Source organism: Pan troglodytes, chromosome 19 (genome assembly GCF_028858775.2).
Source record: "Pan troglodytes isolate AG18354 chromosome 19, NHGRI_mPanTro3-v2.0_pri, whole genome shotgun sequence".
Lineage (NCBI taxonomy): Eukaryota > Metazoa > Chordata > Mammalia > Primates > Hominidae > Pan > Pan troglodytes.
The window spans coordinates 73,798,863-73,822,572 of record NC_072417.2 but is presented as its reverse complement, the minus strand read 5'-3'; the positions used below and the strand labels follow the sequence as shown (position 1 = coordinate 73,822,572).

At 40.1% G+C, this 23,710-nt stretch overlaps 1 protein-coding gene and 1 non-coding gene across 7 annotated transcripts in view; one reads left to right on the top strand and one right to left on the bottom strand.

Moving 5' to 3' along the window:
- Positions 1-2,054: 2,054 nt before the first annotated feature.
- PPM1D (protein phosphatase, Mg2+/Mn2+ dependent 1D) overlaps positions 2,055-23,710 on the bottom strand; it is a 150,412-nt gene continuing 128,756 nt past the window's right edge. For 4 of the 6 annotated variants that reach the window (XM_063798029.1, XM_063798030.1, XM_063798031.1 and 1 more), the window contains 3 exons: positions 18,462-18,652; positions 9,708-9,950; positions 2,055-3,519 (listed from right to left, as the gene is read on the bottom strand). In XM_063798029.1, the coding sequence (XP_063654099.1) occupies positions 2,962-3,519; positions 9,708-9,950; positions 18,462-18,652 (992 nt within the window). In that variant the 3' untranslated portion in view covers positions 2,055-2,961. 6 annotated transcript variants of the gene reach the window in all.
- LOC112206235 (U6 spliceosomal RNA) lies at positions 4,077-4,183 on the top strand. Its single transcript, XR_002940418.1, has one exon. It is a non-coding gene; the product is annotated as a U6 spliceosomal RNA (small nuclear RNA).

Below are 23,710 nucleotides of genomic sequence, written 5' to 3'. Positions count from 1 at the left end.
GTATTTTTAGTAGAGATGGGGTTTCACCATGTTAGCCAGGCTGGTCTCAATCTCACCTCGTGATCCACCCACCTCAGTCTCCCAAAGTGGGATTACAGGTGTGAGTCACCGTGCCCGGCCTGATTTCAATATGTATTTAGATTTGCTGGTGTTTTTGTTGTTTTGTTTAGACAGGGTCTTACTCTGTCACCCAAGCTGGAGTGCAGTGGCACGAGCATATCTCATTGCAGCCTAAATCTCCCAGGCTCAAGTGATCATCCCACCTCACCCTCCCAAGTGGCTGGGACTACAGGCACGTGACACCACACATGGCTTGCTGGATTTTCACGTGATGCAGCTAGGATGGTATTACAGGTGTACAAGATGGAAAAGACCTTCACAATGAACAGACTCCAGAAGTGTCTGCTAGTTGCTATCTCTCTCGTAAAGGTCTGAAAAAACTTAGTTTTCCTATGGAAAACAGGTATGTTTCCAACAACACAGTTTGTAGCATATTGTAGGTGCACGATATTGAATTCGTAAATTAACTCTTGAATCTCTCAATGAGATCTTGTTCCAAATTAATAAATTAAAAAATCTCACTGTACAAGTCATATCAAAATTACATACTGTTAGTTTTAGTATTAATTCCCTTTAGATTTTTTCCTGTATTAGCGAAGTATACAGTGTTTTATTCATTTTAAATCGCTACATATTTTACATAATGCTTATAAGCCATAGCTGACTTGATCACATTATTTAGTTAATTTAATTTTTTTTTTTTTCCTGAGATGGAGTCTCACTCTGTCGCCAGGCTGGAGTGCAGTGGCACGATCTCAGCTCACTGCAACCTCTGCCTCCCGGGCTCAAGCGATTCCCCTGCCTCAGCCTCATGAGTACTGGGACTACAGGCATGCACCACCATGCCTGGCTAATTTTTTGTATTTTAGTAGAGACGGGGTTTCACCATGTTGGCCAAGATGGTCTCGATCTCCTGACTTTGTGATCTGCCCTCCTCGGCCTCCCAAAGTGCTGGGATTACAGGCGTGAGCCACTGCACCTGAACTATTTCAATATATTCGATATTAAAATAAAAAATTCAGTGTGCAAAAATGAAGACTTTAAGTTGTATTTTAAACTCACTCTAAGCCGGGCACAGTGGCTCACACCTATAATCCCAGCACTTTGGGAGGCCCAGGCGGGTGGATCACCTGAGGTCAGGAGTTCAAAACCAGCCTGGCCAACATGGTGAAACCCCGTCTCTACTAAAAATACAAAAATGGCTGGGCACGGCAGCTCACACCTGTAATCCCAGTACTTTGGGAGGCCGAGGCGGGTGGATCACGAGGTCAGGAGATCAAGACCAGCATGACTAACATGTGAAACCCCCTCTCTACTAAAAATACAAAAATTGGCTGGGCACGGTGGCGCGTGCCTGTAATCTCAGCTACTCAGGAGGCTGAGGCAGGAGAATCGCATGAACCCAGGAGGCAGAGGTTGCAGGGAGCCGAGATCACACCACTGCACTCCAGCCTGGACGACAGAGCTAGACTCCATCTCAAAAAAAAAAAAAAAAAAAAAAAAAATAGCCGGGTGTGGTGGCACACACCTGTAATCCCCGCTTCTGGGGAGAGAGACTGAGGCAGGAGAATCACTTGAACCCGGGAGGCAGAGGTTGCAGTCAGCCGAGATCGCACCACTGCACTCTAGCCTGGATGACAGAGTGAGACTCCATCTCAAACAAACAAAATAATAAATAAATAAAATATACTCACTGTAAAGCATGATCATGGCACAACAGAATGTTAATCCAGGTTAAGCATCCCTAATCTGAAAATCCAAAATCCAAAATGCTCCAGAATCAGAAACTTTTTCAGAGCAGGCATGATGCTCAAAGGAAATGCTCATTAGAGCATTTTGAATTTCAGATTGGGAACACTCAAAAGCTCAGTATAAAGCAAATATTCCAAAATTTTAAAAAATCTGAAACACTTCTGGTCCCAAGCATTTTGGATAAGGGATACTCAACTTGTACATACCATTAAAATAAACCAACAACTACAAATTCAGCAACATGAGGAACAGTTCACTGATTTATTAGATGAATATATACCCATATAATCAATGAAAACTGTATGATATAAAATAATTTAAGAAATGTTGGGAATTAGCAGCACCATCTGTTATTGAAATAGCAAGGAAAACTTCACATATTTTAAGCAAACACGAGAAGGGAGTAACTACTTTAAGACCTAATAATGCCATTGGTCTGGGATGAAAAAGAAGGGAATTGTTTTAGATTGTTTTAGGCAAACACACTTCCTTCTATGCCGAAGATTTAGTAAGCATATCTGATGACTAAGGTTTTAGAAAAATGCTACTGATGTAAGAGATACTGCATAGTATTTTAATTGGGACAAGACTAACTGTAGCATGGCTCAACACTTCTATGAAAAATTTAGTTCTGAATTATGAAATCAGAAATAAAAAATAATGTTTAAAAGACACTTGGCTCTAAGAAACATTAAGTGAAACACAGGTCACTATGAAAATACAACACTTTTCCAGTCTGCTTAATAATTTACTTTAAAAAGTTGCACAGTTTTCAAGACAAGTGGCTTATACAAATTTTTTAATAAGTATTTTAAAAAGTTTAAATGTTTTTCTAAAATCTAATAGATTCTTTTGATTTCTTTAAACATTTAGCCCTATTGTCACAATTACTGTGTATCAGAGTAAGAGACTGAATTTGTGTGGATACAAATTTACACAAATTTTACAGCAACTTATACCCTAACATCTACAAAATCCACATTTACAATACAAGCAAGTACAAGGCCAGGATAAAACTGCTGAATTCCAAAAAGTCAAACTGTATATTCTTTTAATTTTGTCCCCTTAAAAAAAGTTCAACATCGGCACCAAATTTAAAAAGCCCTCTTATATCTTAAGTTTGGAAAAACCTCATTTCCCAGATGCATTTCAGCAAACACAAACAGTTTTCCTGTGTTGATGAAGTAAAGGATTTCCAATTTTCTTCTGGCCCCTAAGTCTGCGTCGCATGGTGAGTTTAACAGAGTTCTTTCGCTGTGAGGTTGTGGGGAGACTTGCAGGCTGAGCACCACTACTTCGACTTAAGCCATTTCGTCTATGCTTCTTCATCAGGGGGCCAGAATTGGACTCTTCTAATGTCCTTTTAAAGTTTGTTGGAGGGGTTCTTTCAATTTCTTGGGCTTTCATTTGGCCAGGAGTTGACATCTTCGAATTTTTTTGGTCCATGACAGTGTTTGTTGAATTAGCAGGCACAAGGCCAATTGGAAGGCTATTATTCAAAGAATCATGTATCCTTAAAGTCAGGGCTTTAGCGCAATTTTCTTCAAGTGGTTCTGGATCTTTTGAGGGTATGACTATACCTTGGACATTCTCTCGAGCTATCTCAGCTGAAACCTCTAAAAAATTCTCTGAGAAGGCATTGCTACGAACCAGGGCAGGTATATGGTCCTTAGAATTCAGCCTTGGCCATGGATCCTCCTCCAGTGACTGAAAAATAAGAAGGTAAAACAAATAAGAAAAAATTTATCCCAGAACTCAACAAATCTATGCATGTGATATTAGGCTTCTTATGAAGCTCGTAGGATGGCAAAAACGGGGTAAGCATTCACTAATTCGTTCACCTTCTATTTACTGAACTATGTGTTAAGGTTTAATGGGAGGAACCTGAGTGAGAAGACAATATAAAGGTAAGAATGACATTGAATTCTGTCTTCAGGGTAATAGATGAAATTATAAAGTAATCTATTCAAGTGGGTGAAAATTCACATGGTCACAAGCATTTTCTATCCATTGGCAGGTAACCAAAAATAAGATACATTAAGGAACAAGATTTCAAAACAAACCCTCAAAATTAACCATAGGCACACATTCACTCTTCCACTATTCTGTACTCAAACATGGAGAGGATCAAAAGTATCGCATTCTCTGTGTGCATTTTAATTTACTTTTGGTAATAACATAATGCTGACGAAATTGCTCTATTTTTCATAAAAGTCATATTTTCCCATAAGAACCATCAAAAAATTGCTTTAAGATGCCATTAAGTGCTTACTACAGCAGCACATATATACTAAAATTGGAATGATACAAAGAAGATTAGCATGGCCCCTGTGCAAAGATGACACAAATTCATGAAGCGTTCCCTATTTCAAAAAAGAAAAAAAAGCTTTTAAAAATCTCAATTTTTGGCCGGGCACACTGGCTAACCCCTGTAATCCCAGCACTTTGGGAGGTCGAGGCGGGCGGATCATTTGAGGTCAGGAGTTCAAAACCAGCCTGGCCAACATGGTGAAACTGCGTCTCTACTAAAAATACAAAAATTAGCCAGGCATGGTGGTGTGCACCTGTAATCCCAGCTACTCTGGAGGCTGAGACAGGAGAACTGCTTGAGCCCAAGAGGTGGAGGCTGCAGAGAGCAGAGATCGCACCACTGCACTCCAGCCTGGGTGACAGAGTGCACTCAAACATGGAGTTTGAGACTCCGTCTCACAATAAATAAATAAATATTAAAATTAAAAATAAAAATCTGAATTTTCTAGTAATGAAAACCAGTGTAACCATTGGAGGGGATCGTAGTATCTCAGTACGATAAGCAACAAATTTGTAGTTTTTTGGTTTATATCCTATCTCCTAAATTCTAATTTCTGAGTATGTAGTGTGGAAAGCATTACAACATTAAAGCACATCATTAAAGCAAAGTACAACATTAAAGCAACTATGTCATAATGGTCATAATGGAAACTCAGAAGAATGCTGCTTTGCACCCATCCTGCAAACACTAGATACTGCTCTGTGATTTGAGAAAAGTAGTACACATGGGACCATACTGAGAATGGTTAGGGAAATTCCCAATTGATGAAAACAAATGAGAATTATCCAAGGCACTTTATTGTTTTTAAAAATGCTGTTTTTACAACGCTTCATGTCAATCTAGATATGCACCACTATTTTGAGTGTAGTGCTCTAAATCTACATATACTCAGAATAGCCGCTCACCTCCAGATAAGAACATTCTTACTATCAAACCCAGCTCTTCCAAAGTAATAACATTTCATAAAATCATTGTCTTAATACTTTATCAAGGTCCAGAGTTAAAGCATAAATACTCTCTCCCCTAAACATGTAAAATTTTCCTCAAGTGGACTCTCAATCAAATGTATCAAAATATTAATAGATTCTGAAAAGCCCAAGCAGAGCAGCAAATGAAGACGTATTTATCTGATCTTTCTCTGAAATAAAATCTCCTATAAATAAACACCTTTCCTTTTTTTTTTTTTTTTTTTTTTTTTTGAGATGGAGTTTCGCTCTTGTTGCCCAGGCTGGAGTGCAATGGCGCAATCTTGGCTCACCGTAACCTCTGCCTCCCAGGTTCAAGGGATTCTCCTGCCTCAGCCTCCTGAGTAGCTAGGACTACAGGCATGCGCCACCATGCCCAGCTAATTTTTTTTTTATGTGTGTATTTTTAGTAGAGACAGGGTTTCTCCATGTTGGTCAGGCTGGTCTCGATCTCCTGACCTCAGGTGATCCGTCTGCCTCGGCCTCTCAAAGTGCTGTGATAACAGGCGTGAGCCACTGCGCCCAGCCTGAATACACAACTTTCTTAGAAGTGCTATATAAAAGTATACTTATAATAGGAATGTTTCCTTTAATTTGTCTAGAGTTAAAAAGAAAGGGAAATAAGGGAGGCAGGGAGGTTCAAAAAATAAAATGAAAGGGAAATTGAAGGCATCCAGAAGCTTCCTTTTTTCTTTTTTTGAGACCGAGTCTTGCTCTGTCACCCAGGCTGGAGTGCAGTGGCGCGATCTCTGCTCACTGCAACCTCTGCCTCCCGGGTTCAAGCGATTCTCCCACCTCACCCTCCCGAGTAGCTGGGGTTAGAGGTGCTCGCCACCATGCCCAGCTAATTTTTGTATTTTCAGTAGAGATGGGGTTTCACCATGTTGGCCAGGCTGGTCTCAAATTCCTGACCTTAAGTGACTCACCGCACCCGGCCCAGAAACTCGTTTCTAAAATGATCTCAATCTAATCATAGATATGAATATGCTTTACTGAAAAACACATATATATATAGACTTTAGGACCAATGGACACTGAAGAAAAGGACAAAGAATTTCTAGTTACTAATCTGGTACTGCCCCAAATACATCACTTCTCTGTTTTTTTGTTTTTGTTTCGAGACGGAGTTTCATTCTTGTTGCCCAGGCTGGAGTGCAATGGCACAGTCTTGGCTCAATGCAACCTCCGCCTCCTGGGTTCAAGCGATTCTCCTGCCTCAGCCTCCCAAGTAGCTGGGATCACAGGCACCCACCACCACACCCAGCTAACTTTTGTATTCTTAGTAAAGACAGGATTTCACCATGTTGGCCAGGCTGGTCTCAAACTCCTGACCTCGGGTGATCAGCCTGCCTCGGCCTCCCAAAGTGCTGGGATTACAGGCACATGTCATCACACCCAGCTAATTTTTGTATTTTTAGTAGAAACAGGGTTTCACCATATTGGCCTCGAACTCCTGACCTTGTGATCCACCCGCCTCGGCCTCCCAAAGTGCTGGGATTACAGGCGTGAGCCACCGCACCCAGCCTAAATGCACAGAATATTATTCTGACACCACAGGTGTGCTGGCTTCCCTTCCCCTACTTTCTTCTTGAACATTTCTGAAGGAAATTCTCTTTTTATTGGCATTCTGTGGGAATACATTGCATCTGTTAGCACAGGCAACTGTTTAGACTTCTTAGATGTACACCAGGTTAATTTGTATTGCTAAGGACTGCATGTTCATAAAACAGTTATGTGATATTGAGGTTACCCCCTAAAAATACATACTTTAAAAAAGTTCACTGCTTCAGAGATCAACTTTCTCCTCCCATCTACCCTGTAATCCAATATTAAACAATTAATTACAAACTGTGCCTAAAATGCAACTAAAACTAAGTTTTAATTTTCTGAAACTCTTTGCTCTCTTCCCCATTCCGTTCTTAAAGATCTTAGCTTGTAAAACATAGCTAAATTTAGTTTTGCCCTAAACAAAGGACAGAGAAAGAAATGTGTGTCATAGTAATCTATCTTACTTAAACAAAGGCTTTTCCACTATCTCCATCCCAAAACAAAGACTAATTTATGTGAGAATTCAAATGGAAGCTGACATGTTTACAGACAAATCTAGTCTCAAATGCCTTGTCTAAGTGTGATTAAGTCTCTGACTGTTCAACATTAACCACATTATAATTAAATTTATCTCTATGTTACTAAACATGAGACAACTTTAATAATGATGTAAATTAAATATAGTCGGGAGTACTCACCTTTATGTCAATTAAGGTAAATAAAACAAACCAAAAACAATTTCTTGGGCAGAAATTTGTCTTTTGTTAGTTGTTAGATCAGAGCCAACAATACTAATTATTCTGAATTAATCTAAATATTTTCCCATATTTGGGCAGGGCCAATGGGTTAACAAACAACTATACCTGCATATGGCAAACATAAGTCTTCTTATCTTTACTTTAATAGTATTATTAGGTCATTATCAGAATTATTATTATTATTATTATTTGAGATGGAGTCTTGCCCTGTCAGCAGGCTGGAGTGCAGCAACGCGATCTCAGCTCACTGCAACCTCTACCTCCCAGGTTCAAGCGATTCCCCTGCCTCTGCCTCCCAAGTAGCTGGGATTATGGGCACGAGCCACCACATCCAGCTAATTTTTTGTATTTTAGTAGAGATGGGGTTTCACCATGTTGGCTAAGATGGTCTCGATCTCCTGACCTCGTGATCCATGTGCCTCTGCCTCCCAAAGTGCTGGGATTACAGGCGTGAGCCACCACGCCCAGCCCAGAATTTAAAGATTTTTTTTTTTTTTTTTGAGATGGGGTTTTGCTGTTGTTGCCCAGGCTGGAGCAAAATGGCACGATCTTGGCTCACCGCAACCTCTGCCTCCTGGGTTCAAGCGATTCTCCTGCCTCAGCCTCCCAAGTACCTGGGATTACAGGCATGCATCACCACACCTGGCTAATTTTGTATTTTTAGTAGAGATGGGGTATCTCCATGTTGGTCAGTCTGGTCTCAAACTCCTGACCTCAGGTTATCTGCCCAACTCAGCCTCCCAAAGTGCTGGGATTACAGGCATGAGCCACTGTGCCCGGCTTAAGTAATTTTTTAAACATATTTTATATATGGGTTTACTACTGCCAGTCAGCAGACTGCAATAATTTTTATTTGAGGTCAATATTAAGAATATTAAGTTTGTTCCTCACACTATTCCCCACCCTAATGTCTCCTCCTTCTCTATACTGCCTAAAGGTCAGTTATCAGGGAACATGAAAGTAATAATTACATACAAATATTCAGAAATACGCAAATATACAAACATAAGCTCTTTCGCAGCTTTGAAAAGAGAATAAAGAGGCTTTAAAGGGTTTCAACCTGCATTACCATTCACGGTTTTCAAAGAAAAGAAACCTTTTGTGAATGAAAATACTTCATTTCAGCCAGGCCTATAATCCCAGCACTTTGGGAGGCCGACGCGGGTGGATCACCTGAGGTCAGGAGTTCAAGACCAGCTTGGACAACATGGTAAAACCCCATCTCTACTAAAAATACAAAAAATTAGCAGGGCGTAGTGGCGGGCACCTGTAATCCCAGCTACTTGGGAGGCTGAGGCAGAAGAATCACCTGAACCTGGGAGGTAGAGGTTGCAGTGAGCCAAGATAATGCCATTGCACTCTAGCCTGGGCAAGAAGAGTGAAACTCTGTCTCAAAAACAAAAAAAAGAAAAAGAAATGAAAACATTCCATTGTATCTGGCCATATGTGGTTTTTGCCATATGTATGTAAAGTCAAAGAAAGCAAAGCAGTAATAATCCATTTCCAAGTATTGACTATAGGATTACGACGCCCAAAATTAAAGGCCTTTGACACTTTAAAAAACTTCCTGAATAGATGACATTAGATTTCGCTACATTTCCCATTTTAATGGTCAGTCTACTGAAAACACATTCTCAGAAAGCCAGGTTAGCCATGCTATGTATTAAAGCAATTATCAATCAATACTGCTAATTTTTGGCGGGAAAAATTAGGATGAAAACACAACCAAGTATTTGAGTTCTTAGTAAATCAAAAAAGGAAAGTATGATATCTACTTAAAATTTGCTTATTTCAAAGCATATCTTAAACTCAATCAATATTAACATGGATAAGAAATAGGAATAAAGTTTCTTATACGAGTTAACAGACAACCAGTTGTAACGTCTGCTATCCTCAGGTCCAGCTCAATTTTGATTCTCTATGACCTTGTTTAGACAGTTTAATCTCTCAGGCTTATTACTGATAAAATGAAATAATAACATTAGCTCTACTTCTGGGCTACGAGATTCAAATAAAATATATTTAAGTGCTTCACAAACTTCTAAATGCTTTAAAAATAATGTTCATAGCATTAGATGGCAAACAATAATATTCTTAAGGGCCCACAATCACCTTTTTATTAGTGCTGTACACATGGCTGGCATTCAGATTAGTATTGATGTAAAGATGGCTCTCTGATAATAAGTTACATCACTTTCTTGAATCGAGTTCAAATCCAAAATCCTGTAAGAATTTAAAAATTGTTTCCAGGTGACGCTAACCAAAGAACTGGTGTCTATTAAAACATAACTTAAAAACTATGGAACTGTATACCTTGACTGGTGGTGTAGAACATGGGGAAGGAGTCATCACACAGGTTTCTTGACTATTATAGGAAGGGCTGTCAGTCAGGTTCAGGTATAACTCATCTTCATTGGTAAAGTTTCCCTGATTGTCCACTTCTGGAGAGATGCAGATTACTATGGCACTAGTGTTATCTGCTCGGAGCATACGCTGCCTCCAGCGGCCCAATGCTCGATTCACAAGCATTTTGGCACAAGATTGTCCATGCTCACCCTGTATTCAAAAGAACAAGGAGAAGGAAAGTAACTCAGATTTAGCTGCCACTACATCTGTATCTGTATCAAATTAAATATTTGGTGTTCATTGTGGCCCAAATAAAGCTCCCAAATTTTTTTTTCTTTTCTTTTTTTTTTTTTTTGAGACAGAGTCTTCCTCTGTCACCCAGGCTGAAGTGCAGAGACGCGATCTCGGGTCACTGCAAGCTCTGCCTCCCGGGTTCATGTCATTCTTCTGCCTCAGCCTCCCGAGTAGCTGGGACTACAGGCGCCCGCCACCATGGCCAGCTAATTTTTTGTATTTTTAGTAGAGACGGGGTTTCACCATGTTAGCCAGGATGGTCTCAATCTCCTGACCTCGATCCACACGCCTCTGCCTCCCAAAGTGCTGGGATTACAGGTGTGAGCCACTGCACCCAGCCAAAGCTCCCAAATTTTCAAACATTATCCCCAATCTCCTTAGCCATGTTAAAATAGTACTTTTCTAAATTCAAAAAATACTAATAAAACAAGGTTTTATCCTGTCATTAAATTTCACTATTTTTATTTTTATCAAGAAACTCAGCCTTCACTGTAACTTCATTTAGAAAAAGTTGTCCAGGCGCAATGGCTCATGCCTGTAATCCCAGCACTTTGGGAGGAGGAGGCGGGTGGATCATGAGGTCAGGAGATCGAGACCATCCTGGCTAACATGGTGAAACCCCATCCCTACTAAAAAAACAAAAAATTAGCCGGGTGCGACGGCACATGCCTGTAGTCCCAGCTACTCAGGAGGCTGAGGCAGGAGAATCGCTTGAACCCAGGAGGCGGAGGTTGCAGTGAGCCAAGATCGCGCCACCGCATTCCGGCCTAGGCAACAGAGCAAGACTCCATTTAAAAAAAAACAAAGAAAGAAAAAGAAAAAAAGAAAAGAAAAAGTTATAAAGAAGTTACTTAAAAAGAAAGTAGCCCGGTGTGGTGGCTCACGCCTTTAATCCCAGTACTTTGGGAGGTGGAGGCAGGTGGACTGCGAGGTCAGGAATTCAAGGCCAGCCTGACCAACATGGCGAAACCCCGTCTCTGCTAAAAATACAAAAATTAGTCAGGCATGGTGGTGTGTGCCTGTAATCCCAGCTACTTGGGAGGCTGAGACAGGAGAATTGCTTGAACCTGGGAGGCGGAGGTTACAGTGAGCCGAGATCACGCCACTGCACTCCCGCCTGGGCGACAGAGCGAGACTCCGTCTCAAAACAACAACAACAACAAAAAGTAAACATCAAGTTATTTAGAAAACATAATTCACAAACAAGACAATCAGGCATGGTACAAAAAAAAATCATTGCAAAGGGTCAAATTCCTTCTAACATAAGAGATTCTGCAAATCGAAGAAAATGACTCAACATAAAAATTGTCAAAGAATATAAACAAAATCCAGAGAAAAGGAAATATAAACAGCTCATATATATATATATAAACAGTCAATGTCACTCATATGAGGAAAAAGTAATACAATAACTGCTTATAGTATAAAGAACAAATATATACCAATTGAACGACTAAAGAAAACAAAACCAAAAGGATCTCATTTTATGCAAATAAATGTGGCTTGGAATAAAACTTCCAGTGTCATATATGAATTTAAAATCTGCTAGGTTTCAACAGAACGAAAGTGAAAATGATGTACTCCAGGAAATAAGCCTACATGTATTTTTTTCTTTCTTTTCTTTTCTTTTTTTTTTTTTTTTTGAGATGGAGTTTTGCTCTTGTCGCCCAGGCTGGAGTGCAATGGCACGATCTCGGCTCACTGCAACTTCCGCCTCCCAGGTTCAAGTGATTCTCCTGCCTCAGCCTCCCAAGTAGCTGGGATTACAGGCACCTGCCACCATGCCCAGCTAAATTTTTTTTTTGTATTTTTAGTAGAGACGGGGTTTCACCACGTTGGCCAGGCTGGTCTTGAACTCCTAATCTTCGGTGATCTGCCTGCCTCGGCCTCCCAAAGTTCTGGAATTACAGGTGTGAGCCGCCGTGCCCGGCTGCCTGCATGTATTAAAAGTACCCATAGAAATAAATGACTAATGAAAATGAGTGGAAAATTTTGTTTGTTGTTTTTTGAGACAGGGTCTCACTCTGTCACCCAGGCTGGAATGCAGTGGTGTGACCTCAGCTTACTGCAGCCTCCACCTCCTGGGCTCAAGTGATCCTCCCACCTCAGCTGCTTGGGAGGCTGAGGTGGGAGAATCAGTTCAGCCCAGGAGGTGGAGGCTGCAGTGAGCCGGGATCGCACCACTGTGCTCCCAGCCTGGGTGACAGAGTGAGACTCTCTCTCTCTCTCAAAAAAAAAAAAAAGCATATTATTTCAATAGACGCTGAAAAAGCATTTCGTAAAATTGAACATCACTTTATGATAAAAACCCAACAAAAGTAAGTATAGTAGAAATATACCTCAAAATGACAAACTCACAGCCAACATCATACTGAATGGGGAAAAAAATTGAAGGTCTTTCCTCTAAGGACTGAAACAGACAAGGATGCCCCACTCTCACTACTGTTATTCAATACAATACTGGAAGTCCCGGCCAGAGCAATTAGGCAAGAGAAAGAAATAAAGGGCATCCAAACTGGAAACGAACAAGTCAAATGAGCCTTGTTTGCAGGTAACATGATCTCATACCTACAAAAACCTAAAGACGTCACCAAAAAACTGTTAGAGCTGATAAATTCAGTGAAACTGCAGGATACAAGATGAACATACAAAAACCAGCAGCATTTACATATACCAACAGCAAACAATCTGAGAAAGAAATCAAGAAAGCAATCCTATTTCCAATAGGTACACAAATTATAAAATGCCTAGTAATCAATTTAACCAAAGATGTGAAAGATCTATAAAGGAAAACTAGAAAATACTGATGAAAGAAATTGAAGAGGACACAAAAAGATACAAAGGTAGTCCATGCTTATGGATTGGATGGATTAATATTGTTAACATGACAATACTACCCAAAGCAATTTAAAGATTCAATCCCTATCAAAATTGAAATGACATTCTTCACATAATTTTTTCTTTAAGCTCAGAATTTATATGAAACCACAAAAGATCCTGAATAGCCAAAGCAATTCTAAGCCAAAAGAACAAAGCTGGAGGCATCACACTACCTGACTTCAAAACTATACTAGAGGGCTACAGTAACCAAAATAGCATGGTACTGCTACAAAAACAGACACATAGACCAATGGAACAGAACAGAAAACCTATATATAAATCCACGCAATTTGCAGCCAGCTCATCTTCAACAAAAGTGCCAAGAGCAACAATAAATGGTAGTGGGAAAACTGGATAACTATATGCTGAAGAATGAAACTATACTCCTATCTCTCATCACACACAAAAATCAAATCAAAATGGATTAATGACTTAAATCTAAGATCTCAATTAGTAGAATCGGTAACCACAATTCTATTCCCTCTGTGAGATCTACTTTGATCTCACAAACTATGAAACTACTAGAAGAAAACAACATTGGAGAAACGCTCCAGGACACTTCTGGGCAAATAATTTTTGCATGAGACCTCAAAAGCACTGGCAACCAAAGCAAAAATAGACAAATGAAAATACAAGCTAAAATGCAAAGGAAACAATCAACAAAGTGAAGAGAGAACCCACAGAATGGGATAAAACATCTGCAAACTATCCATCTGACAAGGAATTAACAACCACAATATGTAAGGAGCTCAAATCAGTAGCAACAAAACAAAACAAGCCCCAAATAATCCAATTTTAAAATGGGCAAAAGATCTAAAATACACATTTCTCAAAAGACATACAAATGATTAACAGATATATGAAAAAATGCTCAACATCACTAATCATCAGAGAAATGCAAATCAAAACCACAATGAGGTATCATCTCACTCCAGTTAAAACCGCTTGCATCAAAAAGATAGGCAACTACAGATGCTGGTGAGGATGTGCAGAAAGGGGAACCCTCAGTGTTAGTGGGAATGTAAATTAGTGCAGCCACTACGAAGAACAGTATGAAGGTTCCTCAAAAAAAAAAAAAAAAAACAAAAAAAACAGAAGTAAACTACCATATGATCCAACAATTCCACTACTATACATATATCCAACAGAAAGAAAATCAATACACTGAAGGTATATCTGCACTCCCATGTTTATTGCAGCACTATTCACAATAGTCCAAATGACGTTAATTCCATTTAACACATGAATGGATAAAGAAAATGTGGTGTATATACACATACACAATGAAATAGTATTCGGCCATAGAAAAGAATGAAATCTTGTCATTTGCAGCAACAGGGATGGAACTGGAGGACATTATGCTAAATGAAATAATCCAAGCACAGAAAGACATGATCTCACTCGTATGTGGCAGCTAAAAGAGTAGATCTCACAAAGAGAGAGAGTAGAATTGTGGTTACGAGAAGCCAGGAACGGTAGTAGGGAGAGAGAGATGAAGGGTGGAAAAAAAGAATATAAATGGATTTTTTACTATTGAATTGTACAATTTCAAATAGTACAAATAGTAAATGTCATATGTATAGTATACTTTGAATTTTTTAAAGTGTGTTTTAAAAATCTCCATTTTTAAGTGTAGTTATGTCCACTCAAACTTTTTTTTGCTTTTCTCTTGAACTAGAAACAATCAATCATGCCTTATGTGTCTTCTTAAAAGACTGCCCTTCTGGGTTTTGTGAATCTCCCTAAATAATTAATTTCTGCTCTATTATTTTCAACCTCCTACTTTGAGCGGTTTTACTATGATATTCTTTTTTCTAACTCTGACTGGATCACTTAGATTGTTTTCTTCATGTAGAATACCATGAGCCTTGTGTTATGGATGCATCGTTTTATGTGCCACAAACGAAATAAAAAACACTGTCGGCTGGGCGTGGTGGCTTGGCATGGTGGTTCACGCCTGTAATCCCAGCACTTTGGGAGGCCGAGGTGGGTGGATCATGAGGTCAGGAGATGGAGATCATCCTGGCCAATGTGGTGAAACCCCGTCTCTACTAAAATAAAAAAAATTAGCCAGGCGTGGTGGCGTGCACCTGTAGTCCCAGCTACTCGGGAGGCTGAGGCAGGGGAATCGCTTGAACCTGGGAGGCAGAGGTTGCAGTGAGCTGAGATCGCGCCACTGCACTCCAGCCTGGCGACACAGCGAGACTACATCTCAAAAAAAAAAAAAAAAAAAAAAACCCAAAAACACTGTTAATTGAACTATGATATACCATTTGTAAAAAGTATTCCAATTTCAGAGATATTAAAAGAAAATATGCACCTCAGAATCGATTAAAGGCAGCATTAATCTCTAATTCATGAATCTATCACATTCCCTACGGCATGTGGTTCCACTCTCCAAACACCAGCTGACTGAGCCCTTACCTCTCACTTTTTCAGTGTGCCTGTTTCCCTTCCCATCAATGCTCTATGAAAACAGACAATTATATAAACCATTTTCCACTATCTTACCTGTATATTTTTCCCTCAGCTCACTAGAATTTTGCTGACTTGAGTCCCCCTAATATTGTGTGCTCTTAAACCACACAGTCTCTCTAAGTGCATACATATATTGCCACAATTTACGCAACTCTTGTTAACCATTAAATTAGTATTTCCAGGCTTCCCTCCCAAGTTTTTATTTTTAAAGAGATGAGGGTCTCACTATGTTGTCCAGGCTGGAGTGCAGTGGCTATTAACAAGCACAATCATAGCGCCCTACAGCCTTGAACTCCTGGGGTTAAGCAATCCTCCCACAGCCTCCTGAGTAGCTGGGACTATAGGAGCATGCCACCCCTCTCTCTCAAATATTTATAACTGCCTACTGAAGATATCTATCTAGATGAACCACAGGTACCTCAACTCAACATGCCTATGTCTGAACTAATTACCTCCCCCATCTCTCCCTAAATAATGTCTCTTCTTTATAACAGCTTACTAGTCACCAGAGTTAGAAATTTAGGTGTCATCATATTCTTCCTCCTTATAAACATAAGAGCTGTCAATTCTACTACTCATGTATTTGTGTTTTTTGTTGTTGTTGTTGTTTTGAGATGGAGTCTCGCTCTGTCACCAGGCTGGAGTGCAGTGGTGATCTCAGCTCACTGCAACCTCTGCCTCCTGGGTTCAAGCAATTCTCCTGCATCAGCCTCCTGAGTAACTGGGATTACAGGTGCGAGTCACCACGTCTGGCTGATTTTTGTATTTTTAGTAGAGATGGGGTTTCACCATGTTGGCCAGGCTGGTCTCGAACTCCTGACCTCAAGTGATCCACCTGCCTTGGCCTCCCAAAGTGCTGGGATTACAGGCTTGAGCCACTGCGCCTGGCCTACATGTATTTCTTTGTGTTTTTTCCAAAAACCACTGCTGCCTTAGATTAAGCCTGCAAATTTTCTTGCTCAAATATCACTCTCTTCCATGAAGCTTCCTATGCAGTCTTGTGAAGTTTTCTATCGTCTCACTCTCCCAGGTCTCATAAGACTTGTTCTAATTATACATTATATGGATGCTTCCTTCAATACTCATCTTAAAACACTTTATGGTTCATAAATAGGTTCTTCCAACGCACTACAAACTGGTTTTTGTCTTTATGCCATTGAAATGATCTCTCTCAGATCATTAAAAAATTCTAAATCCATTAGACAGAAGAGTCTTTATGTTACTCTTTGATACATGATAATCTCCAACTAAATGCAACACACCAGGCCCTGAACATGTAAAACTGAATCAAGATGACTCTCACCTTAAAAGAACTCATGATCTAATGGGATTGTTAGTTTTTTATATGTTCTATTTATAATAATATGGTAAGTGCTGAGGAAGGACCATATTCTATTTACCTTTGCAATCCCTGTACCTAGTACCTAGTATGTTAATTGAGTGAATGAATGGAGGCAATTTTTTTTTTTGAGACAGAGTTTCGTTCTTATTGCCCAGGCTGGAGTGCAATGGCATGATCTTGGCTCACTGCAACCTCTGCCTCCCGGGTTCAAGAGATTCTCCTGCCTCAGCCTCCTAAGTAGCTGGGACTATAGGCGAGTGCCACCACACCCAGCTAATTTTGTATTTTTAGTAGAGGTGGGGTTTCATCATGTTGGCCAGGCTGGTCTCTAACTCCTGACCTTGGGTGATCCACCCGCCTCAGCCTCCCAAAGTGCTGGAATTACAGGCGTGAGCTACTGCGCCCGGAATGAATGGAGGCAATTTAACAAAAATTCAATCAATTTGCCCCTCCTTCCACCTCAAAATACAGCTTTACTATTCCTGCCATCTGAGAGAAAGGTCATCTTTTCTAAGGATAACCCATCTCTGGGTTTTTGATTCCAGATACTTCCATGTGCTCTGTTAGGGGATGATGATGAAAATGTTTTGAGATTAGGAGCTGGGCATGGCACCACAGTAGTCCCAGCTGCTCAGGAGGCTGAGGTGAGAGGACTGCTTAAGCCTAGGAGTTCTAAACCAGCCTGGGCAACATAGTGACACCTCATCTCTTGGGGGGAAAAAAAAACAAAAAAAGTAGTAGAAGTAGTGGTGATGGAGGCCGGGTGCAGTGGCTCATGCCTTAAATCCCAGCACTTTGTGGGGCCGAGGCATCACCTCAGGTCAGGAGTTCGAGCCCTGCCTGGCCAACATGATGAAACCCCATCTCTACTGAAAATACAAAAAATTAGCTGGGTGGGGTGACACACCTGTAATCCCAGCTACTCAGGAGGCTGAGGTGGGAGAATTGCTTGAATCCAGGAGGCGGAGGTTAGAGTGAGCTGAGATCGTGCCACTGCACTCCAGCCTCGGTAACAGAGCGAGACACTGAGACAGTCAGAAAAAAAAAAAAAAAAAAGTAGTAGTGGTGATGGTTGTACAACTTTGTGAACTACACTAAGAATCACTGAATTATACACTTTAAAAGGATAAATTTTGGCCGGGCGCAGTGGCTCACGCCTGTAATCCCAGCACTTTGGGAGGCCAAGGCAGGCGGATCACGAGGTCAGATCGAGACCATCCTGGCTAACAAGGTGAAACCCCACCTCTACTAAAAATACAAAAATTAGCCGCGTGTGGTGGCAGGCGCCTGTAGTCCCAGTTACTCAGGAGGCTGAGGCAGGAGAACGGCTTGAACTCAGGAGGCGGAGCTTGCAGTGAGCCGAGATTGTGCCACTGCACTCCAGCCTGGGTGACAGAGCAAGACTCCGTCTCAAAAAAAAAAACGATAAATTTTATGGTATGGAAATTATATGTCATTTAAAAAAATAAGGAATTAGCAACGTTTCACAGGCCAATTTATACTGAAGTCAGTGGTTGTGTGTTTTGTTATTAGACTTCAGTTATATATTTCTTGTCTCATTCCTCTAATGATTAGGAGCTACAAAGCCTATGTTTTCCCCACTAGCAGATTGAGGCAAATGCAAAAATCTACCCAAGGTCAATGTCCTTAGTTCATATTCAAGATTCTGACAGAAGTACCAAAACAATGTTTAGACAACAATATCAAGTTATTCAATCACATCTCACCATCAGGTATTTTTTCTCCTCTTGGTCCTGGCACATTGAGATGGCATCTTGTGGTGGAATCATATTCCAAAGTCCATCACTCCCCAATATAATATACTTGTGCTTCTGAGGGTCAAGAGTGTGGACACTTGTGTCTGGTTCAGGTGACACCACAAATTCACCACTGAAGAAATCATAGCTCCACAAATCACCTGGGGGAAGGGAGCAGAAAAAGCAAGAAGTATTAGTTGGAAGCTAATAGTACAACAGCAACAGATTAAAAGAGAAAATCTACACAGTTCATCTCAATAGATGCAGAAAAGCATTTGATAACATTCAAACTCCTTTCATGATAAGATTTCCTAGCAAACTAAGAATAAAAGGGAACTCCCTTAAACCTGATAAAGTATATCCACCAGAATTCTGTAATAATCATCTTAAAGGTAAAATGTTAAAAGTATTCCCTTTAAAATGTAGAAATAAGAAAACTATGCCTTGTATCATTGCTTCTCTTCTAATACTATACTGAGTCCTTCCCAGCACAGTAAGATAATAAAAATAAAGTATATACAAAATGGAAAGGAGAAAATAATACTAATATTATTTGCAGATAATTTCATTTCTACATGGAAAACCAAAAATAAATTATTACAATAGAAAAGTTTAGCAAAGTTGTTAAATACAAACCCAATATATAAGTCAACATATTTCTATATGATAGCAAGACATAGAAAATATACATTTTTAAATAATCCAATTTTAACAATGAACCAAATGTAAGGAACTTAGGAACAACTTTAACAAACGGTATACACGCCTGTCATGAAGATTACAGATTCTATTTTGAAACACTAAAAAGATAATCTAAATAAATGAAGTAACCAATCAGATTCATAGATAGCAATACTTACTATAATAAAGATGTCAATTATTCCCAAAATAATTTACAAAGTCAATGTAATTCTAACCAAAATCCCAAAAGGATTGTTGTAGAATTTGACAGGCTAAGCGCAAAGGGCCAAGATTAATCAAGATAATTTTGAAGAAAAAGGACAAGATGAGAACTTATCCTACAAACAGAAGTACCAATGGCTGTTTGCAAACTTCCTGTTAATCTCTAGATCAGTAAAGTACCTACATCAAAACTTATAGAACAAGTACCAGTCACTTGCAAGAAAATTCAAAATATAAAAATGAGCATTGTAATGCTCTTTACCAACCATATGACCAAACTTTGGAGAGCAACAGTTCTCCCTTTCACTGAGCCGCAAAAAGAAAGCTCTTACATTTATCCTTCTCCTTGATTAGCTCCACATAAAAACAATGCCTAAACTTCTGCCTTTAGACCTATTAGATACAAACATCAAAATGTTCAAGAGACAATAACTTTTAGTCGACCCAGGCCATAAAAAAGATCAATAAAACTAAAACAGAAGAAAATAAAAATGATTTATAGAAACCATCTACTTTTCTGTAATATATAAGACAACATAAATGAAACAATATAAATTTTTCTTCTGTTTCCAATAAATGTGGAAGAGGAGACAGAAAGGAGAAAACATTAATTTCTGCCTCTTTTGTTTACTGTGAACTACTTAAGGGAAAGGCCTAAATTAAAAGCAAAAGATTTTCAGACAAGAGGTTAAACAATTTTTGTCCCCTTTCAGTAGGTCTGGTTTTTTTGTTAAACAAGAGGAAGCTTTGTCCTTTTCTTTGTTTAAACTTCCCCACTAGCTCCCCATCAGAAATACTGGCAATTCAAACATGCTCAGAGTCCAAAGAAAGAATAATTCAAGTCAATTACCCCCACTCGAAAGTAGCAAAATCATTGCTAACCAGACTCTTCAAAAAGCATTTCAGCCCTCTGAGCAGCAAAACAGAATACATGCAACCACTAAAAGCTAATTATAATCCAGATAAGCTCACAAAGACACACTTACCTCTTTATACCAGCAAAACAAAGCTCCCTGGTTGACGAAATAATAAAAATGAACGTGGAGACAGTGGCACAATCATGGCTCACTGCAGGATAGATCTCCTGGGCTCACGTGATCCTCCTACGTCAACCTCTCAAGTAGATGGGACTATAGGTGTATACCAACAGGCCCAGCTAATTTATTTTTTGTAGAGATGGTGGTCCCACTATGTTGTCCAGGCTGGTCTCCAAGTCCTGGATTCAAGCAATCCTCCCACCTCGGTCCCCCAAAGTGCTGGGATTACAGGTATGAGCCACGGTACTGGGTCTGCCTTTTTATAATATTATGTAATACATTTGCATAGTACGAAAACCAAAAGATATAAAAGGGTACATATACAGTGAAAATTCTCCCTTCTCATCACTGCCCTTCCAGTTTTCCCTGTAAGGACTATTATTCTTATGTTCTTATCTTTCTGGAGATACCTATCTACCTACCTACATATGTGTGTATATACACACACACACACACACACACACACACACACACACACATATATATATATTACATTGCTTTGGTGAAACCATCCTTTCAAGTTTCCAACTCTTTTACTGACAACTTCCAAATCACTAGTCTCCAATATCTTTTTCTTTTTTTTGAGATGGAGTTTCGCTCTTGTTGCCCAGGCTGGAGTGCAATGGCATGATCTTGGCTCACTGCAACCTCTGCCTCCTGGGTTCAAGTGATTCTCCTGCCTCAGCCTCCTGAGTAGCTGGGATTACAGGCGCCCGCCACCACATCTGGCTAATTTTTGTATTTTTAGTAGAGACGAGGTTTCACCATGTTGGCTAGGCTGGTCTGGAACTCCTGACCTCAGGTGATCTGTACACCTAGGCTTCCCGAAGTGCTAGGATTACAGGCGTTAGACACCACGCCCGGCCTCAATCTCTATTTCTTTCTCAATAAACCTCAATACATTTTCAGAAGAAGGGATTGTTTCTTCTAACTTAAATTTTTAAACTCTGGGTTTTGACTAAGATATGTGGTCTATTTCTATTTCTTTGATTTCTTTCATCATTTTGTAGTTTCACGCATATAAATCTTAAACACAGTTTGTTACAATTATACCTAAGTATTTCATGGTTTTCTTGGGTGCAATTATAAATGATACTTATTTAAATTTTATTACGAATTGTTCATTTTTAGTACATAAAAATGTGATAGACTGTGTATGCTAAATCTAGGTCCTGTGAACTTGCTGAATCCACTTATTAATTCCAGTAGTTCTTTTGAAGATTATCTGGGATTTTTTATGCAGATAGTGTTGGAATCTGTGGATAGAGCTGGTTTTAGTTATTTGCTGAACCATCTGAGATTAGATTACAGACTCAAAACACTTCACCTCCAAACAGTAATACTTCAACATTTATCTCCTAAGCATGAGGATGTTATTCTACCACACTCAGGCAATTTCATATTGCTATAGCACCATATAATATAAAGTTTATGTTCAAATCTTCCCAGTTGTCACAATAATGCATTTTTAATATCCAGGATCCATTCAAGGATCATTCTTCAGTCAGGTTAGGTGGCTCATGCCTGTAATCCCAGCACTTTGGGAGGTGGAGACAGGAGGATTGCTTGAGCCTGGGAGTTCGAGACCAGCCGGGGCAACACAGTGAAACCCCATCTTTATTTTTAAAAAAACTTTTTAAAAAGTTAATTGCATTTGTCATTTTTTAGTCATTTTTAACCTAAAACAATTCCCTAGGGTTTTGTTTTGTTTTTATCATTCATGGTATTGACAACTGTGAAGAGTTCAAGATAGTTCTTTTGCCAGGCACGGTGGCTCACACCTGTAATCCCAGCACTTTGGGAGGCCGAGGCAGGTGGATCACTTGAGGTCAACAGTTGGAGACCAGCCTGGCTAACACGGTGAAACCCCGGCTCTACTAAAAATACAAAATTAGCTGGGTGGCACGCGCCTGTAATCCCAGCTACTCGGGAGGCTGAGGCAGAATTGCTTGACCCCAGAAAGTGGACATAGCAGTGAGCCAGGATCATGCCACTGCACTCCAGCCTGGGCGAGAGTGAGACTCCATCTCAAAAAAAAAAGAAAAGAAAAGAGTTCTATTGCACAATGACCTTTAAATTGGATCCATCTGATTGTTTCCTCTTGTTCTCGTGCTCTACAGGGGTTCATGAATGGGTAAACTCACTTTTGGCTACAGGACTACATTGCTGATGTCATGTCCTTCTCCGTATATCACATGAGGAGAGACAGTGTGTCAGTCAGTCCTATTATTGGCAGTATCGACTTTCAATCATTTGGTTAAAGTGCTATCTACTGGCAGCATAAAGGTGCCTTTTTCTTTTTGTAACTGGTGAGTAGTCTGTAGGGTGAAAGTTTGAGGCTCTGTGAAATATCCTGTTCTGTACCAAAATATGCCATATTTTAGCATCTACTGATGATTCCTGAATGAATCAATTATTATAATGGTTATAAACTGATGATAGAATTAGGACATTCTAACTACATTTATTAGCTGACAGTTTATTTTACTTTATTTTGGTTCTTTTTGCTCTTCTTTCCCAACCCCAAAAAGGTTTCTTTTTTTTGAGACTGGGTCTTACTCTATTGCCCAGGATGGAGTGCACTGGTGCAATCATGGCTCACTGCAACCTGCGCCTCCCAGGCTCAAGCAGTTCTCTCACCTGTCTTCCAAGTAGCTGGGACTACAGGCGTGTGCCACCATGCCAGGCTAATTTTTTTGTATTTTTTTCTACAGATGGGGTTTCGCCATGTTGGCCAGGCTGATCTGGAACACCTGAGCTCAAGCGATCCACCCACCTCAGCCTCCCAAAGTGCTAGGATTACAGGCTGCTGGGATTAGAGACATAAGTCACTGTGCTCAGGCCTGAAAGTCTTTTTTTTTTTTTTTTTTTTTCTTTTGAGACGGAGTCTCGCTCTGTTGCCCAGGCTGGAGTGCAGTGGCGTGATCTCGCCTCCTGGGTTCACGCCATTCTCCTGCCTCAGCCTCCCGAGTAGGTGGGACTATAAGGCGCCCACCACCATGCCTGGCTAAGTTTTTGTATTTTTAGTAGAGATGGGGGTTTCACTGTGTTAGCCAGGATGGTCTGGATCTCCTGACCTCGTGATCCGCCCACCTCGGCCTTCCAAAGTGCTGGGATTACAGGCATAAGCCACTGTGCCGGGCTGAAAATCTTTTTTAAAGAAGAGTTTCCTGGCCAGAGGCAGTGGCTCACGCCTGTAATCCCAAAACTTTGGGAGGCCCAGGCTGGTGGATCACGAGGTCAAGAGATTTAGACCATCCTGGCCAAAATGGTGAAACC